Genomic DNA, 12224 nt, shown 5'->3' with positions numbered 1-12224 from the left:
TAGGGTTACATTTGTTTTCCAGATAGAAGGAAAACTCACAGATTTTTCTTGGACCTATTTGGTTCATAAAACAAATATCCACATTGAAAGAAGCAAGTATTTTATAACCGCATCAGAAGTGTTGAAAGTTGTTTTCCACTAGATAAGATTCCAAAAGCCTAAGTGTTGATCTGAATTTTCTCAAAATTTTATCAGGCTGCAGAATTCTTCTTAAGAAAATGAAAAGAAAAACTGTGGCATTTTGTATTCCCATAATTATATGTTATTACTTTTAAGGCAGTAGTTCTTAACACTTCTGGGTGATTTTTCAGAGAAGTTAAAATGTGCAGAAATTGGTGAAACTTGAAAGCAGAATTAGTTTGTTATAATGACCTCTTTGCACTCACCCTGCAAGAGTGGCCTTTGACTTTATCAAGGCCAGGAGTTCACCAGCAGTTCTTGTAAATAAGGATACAGAATAGTGCTGGAAACACTTCAGAAAACATACTCTGAGCAGGACTAACAGGTTTTATACTTCTTTTTCAAACCAATAGATTTTTTAGATAACCTTAAAAAAAATATATATATGAAAATTACATTAACTATCACCTAAAAAATCTGAGCCACCTACGTGTTAAAAGTGACAACTAATCTATACCTGTTCAGTAAAGGAAAACAGAGGCATGTTGAATTTTATAAAATGGGTAAATCACTTTCCTCGGTGTTAAAATAATTTGCAGCTTTGCTTTCAGTGCTACATTTTCTGAGTGGGTTGTGCACTTCCCAAGTAATTAATAACTCTTAAGCTGTCTGAATAGTTTCCTTTAAGTTGCATCATATAATGTGTCATATGAAAACAACTTCAGGCCTAATGTAACATGAAACTTTATAGTGCATCTTAGTGTGATTTGAGGAAGATGGATGGGAGGGAAATTATTTCTTATTTTGGGTAACAAACAGCTGTTCTTAACTTTTATTTATAAAGAATTTGAAATAATATTTCTAGGCAGAGATTGGTAAATTGTTCTAGTTAGCTATTTCCCCTTCTCTTATTGTACTGGTCAAGTTAGGCAAAAAGTGAGCGTCAAGAATGTAGTAATTGGATGTAGAAATAGAGAGTAATGAGGAGATTTTTTGTATCTGGTCACTTTGCTAAGGGAATTCAAGCTGAGATCAGTTATGAATAAGAAAGCAAACGCAAAAAGGTTAACATTTCAGTGTCTCAGTCAATGTAGTACTAAATAAATCATCACCCATGATAGGAAAATTGTTTAAACTAACTCCTTGAGCTCTGGTCACCAAATTATTGTAACATTGTCATGTTACAAGTGACATATACCAGGTAATGGTATATGTCAGCTGGAGAAGATATGTCTTGCCATAAACTCTAAACATCTCTCACTTCACTCTCAGGAAATGTAAGTTGGCTCATCTTTCTCTTCCTGGAAGATATTCAGCAAGCTGGAGGCTTCATTGATACTTGTAAATACGGAAGTTTGTCATATACTGTAGTGTACACTCATTTGATATGGAACAATTAGTGTTCATAAGATTTAAAAATAGATGCTGCTTTTCCATTAGTGAGTTTTTAAAAATAAAAACAAAAGGTAAATAAAGGATTGCCTTACTAAATTTGATATGGGTAATTCAATGCTGCTTTACAAAGATAGAACTAAAACTGTTTTTATAGCTCTGTGAATACACAGTTAATTCATTCATAATTACTTCATTTAGCATGGTAGCACTAGGAGAACCAGCTGGTAGCTGTGTTTCAGAAATTTTCAGAACTTCTGAGGAAACAAATCATAAGCAAATATTTTTGCCAAAAATCTCTTTGTACATGATCATTATAAATAATAGAGGGTATGCACAAAAATGGATGCAAACTTCTTGCAAAATTCCTGTAAGTACTCTTCTAATAACCTCATAATGTACAATCTGTGCTGTACCTGGGCCACAGCACCTGTTTTTAGGAAAAAAAAAAAAATATATATATATGTATATATATATATAGCTACTTTTAATCAATTAAAAAATGGGAGAATGCAGCAAAAGCCTTTGCAAGTAAGAGTGTACATATGCTTTGATAGAGTGGCCCATAGATGCTGCTGGGACAACCCTGGTTTTTTATTACCATTATGGATGTATCTGCTTGATGATCCAACCTGTGGAACATTAACATACACCTAGCTGTCTGGATTTGTATCTAAATCCTTGTATTGATAGGGATTTTCTTTCTTGTTTTCTTTTTTTACTCAGTCTGCCAGCTGGGGCATCTGTAATTTACCATACACTTCAGTCCAGCAGTCTAGGGTGGTATAAATTCAAGTCTGTGTGTTCAGTTCATGTGCTTCAATTCCTGCAATTGTTTTCAGCAGTTTCCACCAAGGGCGTGCTTCACTTTGAGAACACAGAGCTCCATTCATCAACTTTCATTTTTTATTATGTACTACTGACAATGCAGACAGAGGGAGAAATTCAAACTGTCTAAATTCCACCTAAAATATAATCCAGTCAGACTTCAGGCACCTGAATCTCAGAGAATGATTCAACATGTCTACTCTGAAGCACCACCTAACCCCTCGTGGCACTTTCAATGAATCATTTTTATCACAGATTTCCTTTGGCATCCTGGCATAAGTTCCATGGAAGCTCAGAAGCACCATGGCTTAAGCAGCCAGGCATTTAGCTCCCACCCAAGCTTCATTGTGACTCAGAGATGAATGTACAGATGCCTGAGTTTTGCCTCTGTCCTGAGGTGCCTAAACCACTGTGTTTAAATTGCATGTAATAAACTTGGACAGCCCTGAATTCAACACAGATACCAACAATCATGATCATTTTAAGTGTAGAAAAGGAGAAAAAGGCCTTTTTAATAGTCTTGAAGGTTAGAGTAGTCCAGGAAGGATACCTGATTTGGATTGTCCTAAGCTAAGGAAGCTCAACAGGAATGGGGGAACTTGGCCATTGTCCCACTGTTAACACATTTCCTGGGGAAGAAAAAATTTCATCATTTTCTCTCAAGTATGATTATGCAGACACCTGAGATACTTTTCTCCAAGAAACCATAAGCATCCCCTGTATCAGAGATGCTAAGGATACTCTCATTTGCATGTTTCTATTAGCCTGCAAATTCTTTCTTGTCCTCTTCTTTATAGATGAATTGAGACAATTACTAATTACTGCCCATGTTCTGCAATGTTAGAGCTTTATTAAGACCTGTTATCTCCCTTACTACTTTTGGCTTAGACATCAGGGAGTGTTACACTAAATTAATGTTCTCTGTATATGTATTTTACATCTGTAGACTTTGAGGTGAGGTTGGTTCAGGTTTCCTTCATCCTTGTTCTCTATCCTAATTGCTCTTGCTGTGTGCTGCATGGAAAGAGTAAATACTCTGTGAGGAAGTACTTGTTGAGCTGTGGACATGTGGAACAACTTGGTTTTGTCTTTTACATTAGTGTTTAATGCTGCTACTTTATTGTTTTCACCCTTCATGTGACATCTCATTAATCTTTCATGGTAATCCTTTTTACATGCTGGCAGATGCAACCAGGTGAAATAGTATATTAAGCATTCAAAGCCTGAATTTCAAGTTCAGTATTGTGAGATTTAAATTTATCTATTTATTTATTTATTTTGCTTTTCTCATGTTCCAGAATGAGGTTTTATGTTGTTTCTGTCCCAACTTCTTCCCCCATCAGATGTCATTTTATATTTATTGTTTAGAACACACACATACCATGTGTATTCCTGAAGAAACTTTAACCGAGCTTTACTGAGTAGAAGATACAATGGGAGTAATGCTAAAATTTTGCTATACTATCTTACTGATCGTCTATAGCTAAGTTATTTCAAGGGTAGATGCATGCTTTTTATTCTGTTACATTCAATTCAAGCCTTTCAAGAAATAAGAACATAAGGGAAATTATATATAGCAGTAGATATTATGCTAGTTTTCTAAATATTTTATCCCTTGATTTTTGATTTTTTTTTTTTTTTTCATTATAGCATTCACCATCTGGTTGGAGGGCTTGAATGTAAAGCGCATACTTTTAAGCATCTGTTAATGACTTTTTGGTAACAAAGGAATATGTTCATATAGTTATACAGTGAGAACACTAACTGGAGAATGAAGACATTTTTGTTAAGTTAGGTCTTTGATATACATGGAATTTATGTTATTTGGCACTATGCTGTTCAGGTAGCTGTGAAGTATGGTCTTACATTGTCTTCCTAAGAAGATTAGTGTAAAGTGGTTTTCTCTGTTGCTATATTGTTTTTTCTGAAGCATGGTGTATCACCTTGGTCTGTTTGACACTGTTGATTTGCTATTTGTTTACACCACTTTTACCCAAACTAATAATTTAATTGAACAACCTAAAGTTCTTTGTAACATAACCATCAATTTTAAAAGGTGATACAAAATACATTTTGTAGGTTCTACATTGGGAATGGTGAGCACATTGAAGGGTCGCATCATAAGACACCGCATGCTGGCTACCTGCTTGCTCAGAAAGCTGCTGTTCTGAGAAGGAGCAGATGCTGGTGCCAAGTGCCCTTGTGGTGAAAAAGGACAGCTATATTTTGAGTTGTCCTAGCAAGTATAGGTCCAGTAGGTAAGGGGAAGAGATAGATCATTTCTCTTTCTTTGGCACTTGTTAGTCCACATCTGGAGTTCAGTGACCAATTTGGTGCTCCCTGACGAAGGAGGAAAAGCTGACTGGGACAAGTGCAGTGGAGGCCCAAGATGGTCAGGGGGCTTGAACCCATGATGTGTGAGGAGAAGCCAAGGGAGCTGGCCTTGTTCAGCCTGGGGAAGAGGAGGCTCGGGGAAGACTTCATTGCTGTCTTTGAGTACATTATGGAGAGGCCAGAAACAGACTCTTGTCAGAGCTTCACAGTGAAAGGTCAAAAGGCAATGGGCACAAATTGTAGCAAAGGAAATTCCAACCGGATCTTGGGAAAAAAATCACTGTGTGGGCAGACACCGGAACAAGTTTCCCAAAGGATTTGTGGAATAATCTCCATCCATAGAGACATTCAAAGCTCAGCTGGACAGGTTTCACAGAAACCTGATCTAATTTTCAAGTTCGCCTCTCTTTGAGCAGGTGGCTGAATCCATTGGCTTCCAGAGGTAGTCCTTCCTACCTGAATTATTCTGTAAATCTAACCAAATTAATCCTTTCTGCAATTCTACTTATATCTTACCTCTTCAATTGACTTCACTGGATTTGGTGTAGTGTCATTAGGAATTAATTTAACCCTTGTGTTTTTTTCTCATTACTTCCAACCCAGTTTTCTCAATCAGCTCAATGGTGAATGAATCCCTGCACTTCTTAATAGTGCTGGCCCATATCTTAACTCCTGCCTGCTTCCAAGTGTACTGATAAACAGCTAAGACAGATAATTTTATATGATGTGCACTCACACACAACCATTTTTTTTGGAGAATATTCTGAAACAAACCCTTAAAATTTTAGAAGACTAAGAGTATTATTTGTTTAGATAACACTTTAAGTGTCAGGGAAGCTTACAGTAATGGGAGACAATAAAAAAAAAAAAAAAAAAAAAAAAAGCTCATATTTACTAGACTATCCATGTCCAGAAATGACTTCTGTCTATATTGCAGACATTTCATACCAATCGTAGCTTCTCCTCCTTTCATTTGAAGAAGACTTCTGTTCATTTCCCTTCCACAGTTGTCTGCCCTTTGCCCATTAACACAGACTCCCACGTGTCTCCTAATGTGAAACTTAACTGGGAAAGCAAATTGCTTTTGGAGAGCTAATCAGATGCTCCCACAGTCAGATATCCTGTGTAGGTTACAGCTGTAAATCTGAGATGCCGTGTCCTTGTCTTGTCTCAGATGCTGTAACCGTAGGCCTGATCCTACGTCCAGATAGTTTACATGAGTGCATATCGGAACAGTAATGCTAATGTTCAATAAAGGTATGTTTAATATGCCATAATTAAAATATAGAGTAGGATGAAATCTTGATCTAAGTCCTGCAAAGCCTGTTCTCTTTTGTCTTGCCTTTTTACACTGAAACATCTGTAACTATGCAACAAAGCATATGGGTGCACTGACAATGTGGGAGTGCAGCCAATTCGGTCCTGGGATAAAAACAGGAATTAGGTGATGGAAATAAGCCAAAGACGTGTGATTCCCACATAAGGGACTTAAAGAGGTGTTAGTCCATAAAGAAGCTCTTTGGCAGGATTTATAGCAGGCCTCTAGACAGAACACATTTTTCTTGAGGTCCTAAGTGAGCTGAAGTGCACTACCTTCCAGGAGGGTGGTGGGATTATTGTCTTGTCAGCTGGTGCTTTCCTCTTTCTTTTTTCTTCTTAAAAATAAACCCTTTGTAGCACATTATGGTATAATTATAATCCCATTTGTAGTTTTACAGAACTAAACTATTTACTTCAAATGATCATGGGATGAAACCCAGAGTAAATGTTTCTGCTGCGTGGGGCCCTCAGGTTTCCTCCATTCTGATCTGTGGCATACCTTTTGCAGTGTAGCTCATTGGGCAACCCAGACTGTTTTCAGCAAACTACATTGATCCCAACATAAAAAACTCAATGTTAACTCTTTAAGTATTTGCACATTGTGTCTGTAGTTTTCATTTGTCTCACCTCAGCCTTAGAAAATAAGTAATCGGGCGTGCAGTAGCTTCAAAATGTGATGACACCAACCCAATTTGTTTGCAACAGAATTAGTATATAGAATCATAGAATGGCTTGGGTTGGAAGGGACCTTAAAGATCATCTAACGCCAATGACTCTGCCTATGGCCACCCACTAGATCAGTCTGGCCAGGGCCCTGTCCAGCCCGGCCTTGAACACCTTCAGGGATGGGACCTCCACAGCCTCTCTGGACAACCTGTGCCAGTTCCTTATTACCCTTACAGTGAGGATTTTCCTCCTAATATGTAGTCTAAATCTATCCTCTTTTAGCTTAAGACAATTCTCCCTTGTCCTATCATTATCTACCCCAGTAAACAGTTCTTCTCCATCTGTTTTGTAAAACCCCCTTAAGTATTGAAAGGCTGCAGTGAGGTAGGTCTCCCCGGAGCCTTCTCTTCTCCAGGCTGTTCATCCCAAGCTCTCTCAGCCTTTCTTCACAGGAGAGGTGCTCCAGCCCTCTGATTATATTTGTGGCCCTCCTCTGGACCCACTCTAACAGCACCACATCCTTCTTGTGCTGGGGGCCCCAGACTTGAATGCAGCACTCCAGGTGGGGCCTCACAAGGGCAGAGCACAGGGGCACAATCACTTCTCTCGTCCTTCTGGACACTCCTCTGGTGATGCAGCCCAAGATGCAGCTGGCCTTGTGGGCTGCAAGTGCGCACTGCTGACTCATATCAAGTTTTTCACCCACCAGAACCCCCAAGTCCTTCTCTGCAGGGCTGTTCTCAATGAGTTCTTCTCCCAGTCTGAACTGCCTGGGATTGTCCCGGACCAGGGGCACTTGGACTTTTTGAACCTCATGTGGTTCAATCATATATTTAATAATTACCAGAGTCCATAGAGTTGAGTTACAGACTGATTTCCATAACTTTTTTCTGAAGTACAAACTTTTTTAACATTTCATAGAAGTGATGTTCTACTGTGTTCTGTGATATAGGTAGCCAGTTGGGCATGTTTTTAGAGGCATGAGCATACTTTATGTAACGAAGGAGTAACAAAATCAAACACAGCAAGACATTCATTCAGAAATGCATTTCTTATTTTTGCTCAAGCCTGATGAAGTTCAGTTGTTCTAATACTCAAGACATCGAAGTCACTGCCCATAGAGGTCACTGGATCAAACCCCCAGCTCAAAGCAGGGCCAACAAGTTAGATTAGGTTATTGCAGTTATTATAAGCCATCTGCAGCTGAATTTGAAAGTCTCCAAGGATGGAGTTTATTCCACAAATCCTCCATAAATTATTCCACAAATCCTCTGGGAAAGTTATTCCAGTGTACTGAGCAATAAATTGGGGAAAGCAGTATTTTAAAGTATGTTTATATACTGCACTCATTTTGCAGCACTTCTTTAAAGACTCCTATTTATAGTAACCTAGGATTTAAAAAATAAAAACAAAGTAAATCTTTAGGCATTCTTATAAATAGAATGAATTGTACTTTTGAGCTTGGGGAAGCGAAATGAGGCACTTTTGAACACTGAAGCCAGTGAATTTGTATGAGTGTGAGTGAGCATTTGGCTCCTTGTTTTCACCAGGTATTATTTCTGGTTGTTCCTTTCAAGCAATGTTTATATGTGCATAAGAACAAAGAGAACTCTTTTCTTTATTTCTCTTTTCCTTCTTTCTGTTGTAGGCAAGTATTTCCAAATGGGCTTCCTGAAGAATACTCTCTAGTTGCTACGTTCCGTGTACGGCGAAATACAAAGAAAGAGCGTTGGTATATATGGCAAATTTTAAATCAGCATGACGCTCCTGAGGTTAGAGTTGTCTTTGATTTTTTTTTAATTATTATTTTATTTTTTTCTCCCCACGTAATATGACAACTATCACTTTTTGGATGTTTTACCACTGAATTTAGCTACACTTTATACATAGTAGACAGACTGATCTGATATAGTTCATGATTTATTATAGGAATGACAAAAATTTAAGAAAATTTATTCAGTTAGGACTGTGAACAAGGATAGAAGGCATGCTTGATTTATAGCTGATATATTTTTACAAAGTTACATAAAAAAAACATGCTTCATAATTCTAGTCCAATCTGTGTAATGAAAGTTTATTACATATAGCTTATGTATGAGTTTAACTATTCTACTCTAACTTTTAAATGACTGCTTCTTCTATTTCACTTTGCTTTCAGATCTCTGTCCTTCTGGATGGTTCAAAAAAGGTCGTGGAGTATATGACCAAATCCACTCAGGGAAATATACTGCACTACACTTTTAAGAGTCGAGAAATTTATCCATTGTTCGATCGGCAGTGGCATAAACTTGGTATTAGCGTGCAGTCGGGGATCATTTCCCTCTATTTGGATTGTAATTTAATTGAGAGAAAACAGACTGATGAAAAATTCACCATTGACTTGCAGGGAAGGACTCTGATTGCTTCTCGTGCTACAGATGATAAGCCTGTAGATGTGAGTAGTATGAAAGCAAAACTGGAAAACTTGAAATCGTGTTTTCTCCACACTTCTACTGACAACCATCATAAAGAATTGGGTAGGGAAAAAATGGTTCAAAACAGGTTATTAATTTTGAGTGTGAATTCTTAATTTACAATCTTTAGGTCTTTTCTAAACAATGTTAAGTGCTGTAGAGTCCACTAAGGCAAACCTTCTGTTACCAAAGTAACTACAAAAACTCAGTCCTGGTTTCAAGAGTCTATTTTTCTGTGTTTACTTTGGAGTAACAGCCATGTAGTTACCATAGACACATTACTACACTTAAGAGATCACTCCAGTAGTAATATTTTTTTCTTTCAATTTTTATGAGATTTAGCTATTGGGATGACAAATGCTAGTTTCTATCAGTCATCTGTTACAGTTTGTCCCCCTATGATGAGCAGAAGAGACCCAAAAAATTAGATTGCCTATGGTTTCAAAGTTGTATCAATCCAAGGTAATTCAGTTATGCAGAAATACGAACACCTTGTTCATAGTTTATCCCTCCTTCAAATGAGAGGGATGAGGAAGTGGCTGAATGTGCATTTCCTGCAGCCTTTGATGCAAGCAACTGACTTGCACGTGCAGCTGGCAATTGTAAAGTAGTCCAGTTCCTCCACCCTTTCCTACAAAACACAGTGGGCAAGATCTGCTGAATGAAATGCAAATACAAGAAAAATAAGCTGCTGTGGAGTGTTCCTGAAAAAAGCAAGCTGTTGCTTCATCTATAGATAAACGGGGTAATGTGGAATTACCCAAGGCAACCCTTTATATTATGGGCTTTGTTCTGTTCCAGAAATATCCTCCTCTCTTTCCTTGTATAGAGAGCTCAGAGCAAGCGATTGGAAAGTTCCAGGAAATGTCAGTTTGTTTTAAGTATACTGACATCTCATTACCAGGTTTAAAGCATCTGTCTTGAAGTTTATAGTGGCCATCTGAAAGTTTTAGCTCTATTATGTACATTGTACAGTTCCAGATGAAAATAACATTATTGTAACTGCAAGTTAGCATTATAAGAGGAATACATGCTGTGAGGTGCTGAAACCTTTGGCCAGGAATCATCAGAGCTCTTATTTTGAAAGGCTAAGTTCATACTTCATTTTATTTTGTAAGACAGAGTTCAAATTTATTTCAAATTTATGTACCATCTCCTTATTTCCAAGTAGCACAGAGGAAAAATAGCAAATACCTCTAAGTTTGCATTGATTACAGCTGGATAATCCCAAGTAGAAGTTGGCAGTTGGGTTTTCCATACATGTAGAAAAACATGGGCATAAAGCCAACGAAGGCAGCAGAGCAGATCCTGTAGTGACACACTTCTCAATACCAAGTGCAAGTGAAGAAATAAGAGAACACAAAGCAGATGCAGAATGAGACATCCTGTAGCAAAACTATTCTGTGAAATTAGGCCCTCCCTACACCTTCCTGTGAGTAACTGTAAGTCAGTGCAGTCCATGACATGTTTGGACTTTAGTAAGGGCTGGACAGAATCACAGAATCATCTAGGTTGGAAGAGACTTTCAAGATCACCTAGTCCAACCTCTGGCCTAACACTAACAAGTCCTCTACTAAACCATATCACTAAGCTCTACATCTAAATGTCTTTTAAAGACCTCCAGGGATGGTGACTCAACCACTTCCCTGGGCAGCTTTTAACAACCCTTTCAGTAAAGAAGTTCTTCCTAATATCCAAACTAAACCTCCCCTGGCACAACTTTAGCCCATTCCCCCTCATCCTGTCACCAGGCATATGAGGGAATAGACCAACCCCCACCTTGCTACAGCCTCCTTTAAGGTACCTGTAGAGTGTGACAAGGTTGCTCCTGAGCCTCCTTTTCTCCAGACTGAACAACCCCAGCTTCCTCAGCTGCTCCTCGTAAGACTTGTTCTCCCGACCCCTCACCAGCTTTGTTGCCCTTCCCTGGACTCTCTCAAGCACCTCGATGTCCTTCTTGTACTGAGGGGCCCAACCAGCTAAAATTAGATGCTGTTCATCTGCTCTGAGTCTCTAAAACAGAAGTCTTACATACAGAATTTTTGCTCTTCAATTTAGTGGCAAGGTGCAAAGTGATGGAAGATACACAGGACATAGAGCTTGTCAAAACTTTACACTAGTTCACTGCAGGAGAAAATTACATTTTGCAGAGAACATCTAGAGGATTGAAATGCCCATGTAGTCACACTAAGTGCAGCACAGAGGGCTGCAATTTACGTGAAGGTAAATGAAATCTAAAATGTGTTTTAATTCAAAGTAAGAGACTGTGTAACTTGTTCCTTAAGTGAGAAAATAAACAATGGTGGGATTTTTCGGTATTTCCAGTATTTCAGAAATATATGCTATTTCAGAGAAAGTTTGTTACACCATGATTAGAAAATACATGCCGTAAGATATTTTTTACGTTTCACGTTAATCTCTTCTCTTGTATTTCTTAATAGATTGAACTTCACCGCATAACAGTTTATTGTAATCCAAACGTTGTAACAGAAGATACATGTTGTGAAATATCTGCTGAGCTGGTAAGTTATTGTTAAAATACAAGTGGTAATATAAAATAAATTATTTCATTGTCTCTTACTAAAGATTATAAAGAAATTGCAATTGAAGTGTTAGATTAATTACCTCCTAAAAATTAATCCTGCATCTGGAGTCATCATGCATTATTTCTTGTTACCAAAACAAATGGCTTAGTGGATCCTCAGTAAAAGGCACTAGGTGCTGCTAGTGCTTTTTAAATGCATTTCTTAAAATTGATTAGTATCTAATTAGTAACTGAGGAAGTTTTAGAGACTAGGAAACAAATCACTCTCATTACGTGAGAATGGCGTCAAATAACAGAGAGGCCATTTTAATAACAATTGTATCTACTCTAGCACTATAATTAATAAACAAAGCCCATGAAAGTCTCTGTGTGACAGTGGAAGGAAAGAAAAACAGGAGGGTATTGAGAGTGTTTCCATTATTTCAATTTAATAACATGGAAGAATAGGTGTTCCATAATTGGCAAATACTTTATTCTTTATAGTGTATGTGCTGAGATGTGTATGTTGTTTAACATAAGGGAAAACATTGCTTTAGTTCAATATTCACTATTCCCTTTTGTTTGGA

At 37.8% G+C, this 12224-nt stretch overlaps 1 protein-coding gene across 2 annotated transcripts in view; it reads left to right on the top strand.

Annotated features, from left to right (window-relative positions):
• Positions 1 to 12224, top strand: part of COL19A1 (collagen type XIX alpha 1 chain) — a 200276-nt gene that overhangs the window by 23489 nt on the left and 164563 nt on the right. For both annotated transcript variants that reach the window (XM_032185341.1, XM_032185342.1), the window contains exons 5-7: positions 8309 to 8432; positions 8819 to 9094; positions 11555 to 11635. In XM_032185341.1, coding sequence (XP_032041232.1) covers positions 8309 to 8432; positions 8819 to 9094; positions 11555 to 11635 — 481 coding nt within the window. The remainder of the gene's footprint in view (positions 1 to 8308; positions 8433 to 8818; positions 9095 to 11554; positions 11636 to 12224) is intronic.

Source organism: Aythya fuligula, chromosome 3, assembly GCF_009819795.1.
Source record: "Aythya fuligula isolate bAytFul2 chromosome 3, bAytFul2.pri, whole genome shotgun sequence".
Taxonomy (NCBI): Eukaryota; Metazoa; Chordata; class Aves; order Anseriformes; family Anatidae; genus Aythya; species Aythya fuligula.
The sequence above is the reverse complement of the archived record's forward strand: the minus strand, read 5'-3'. Positions and strand labels throughout refer to the sequence as shown.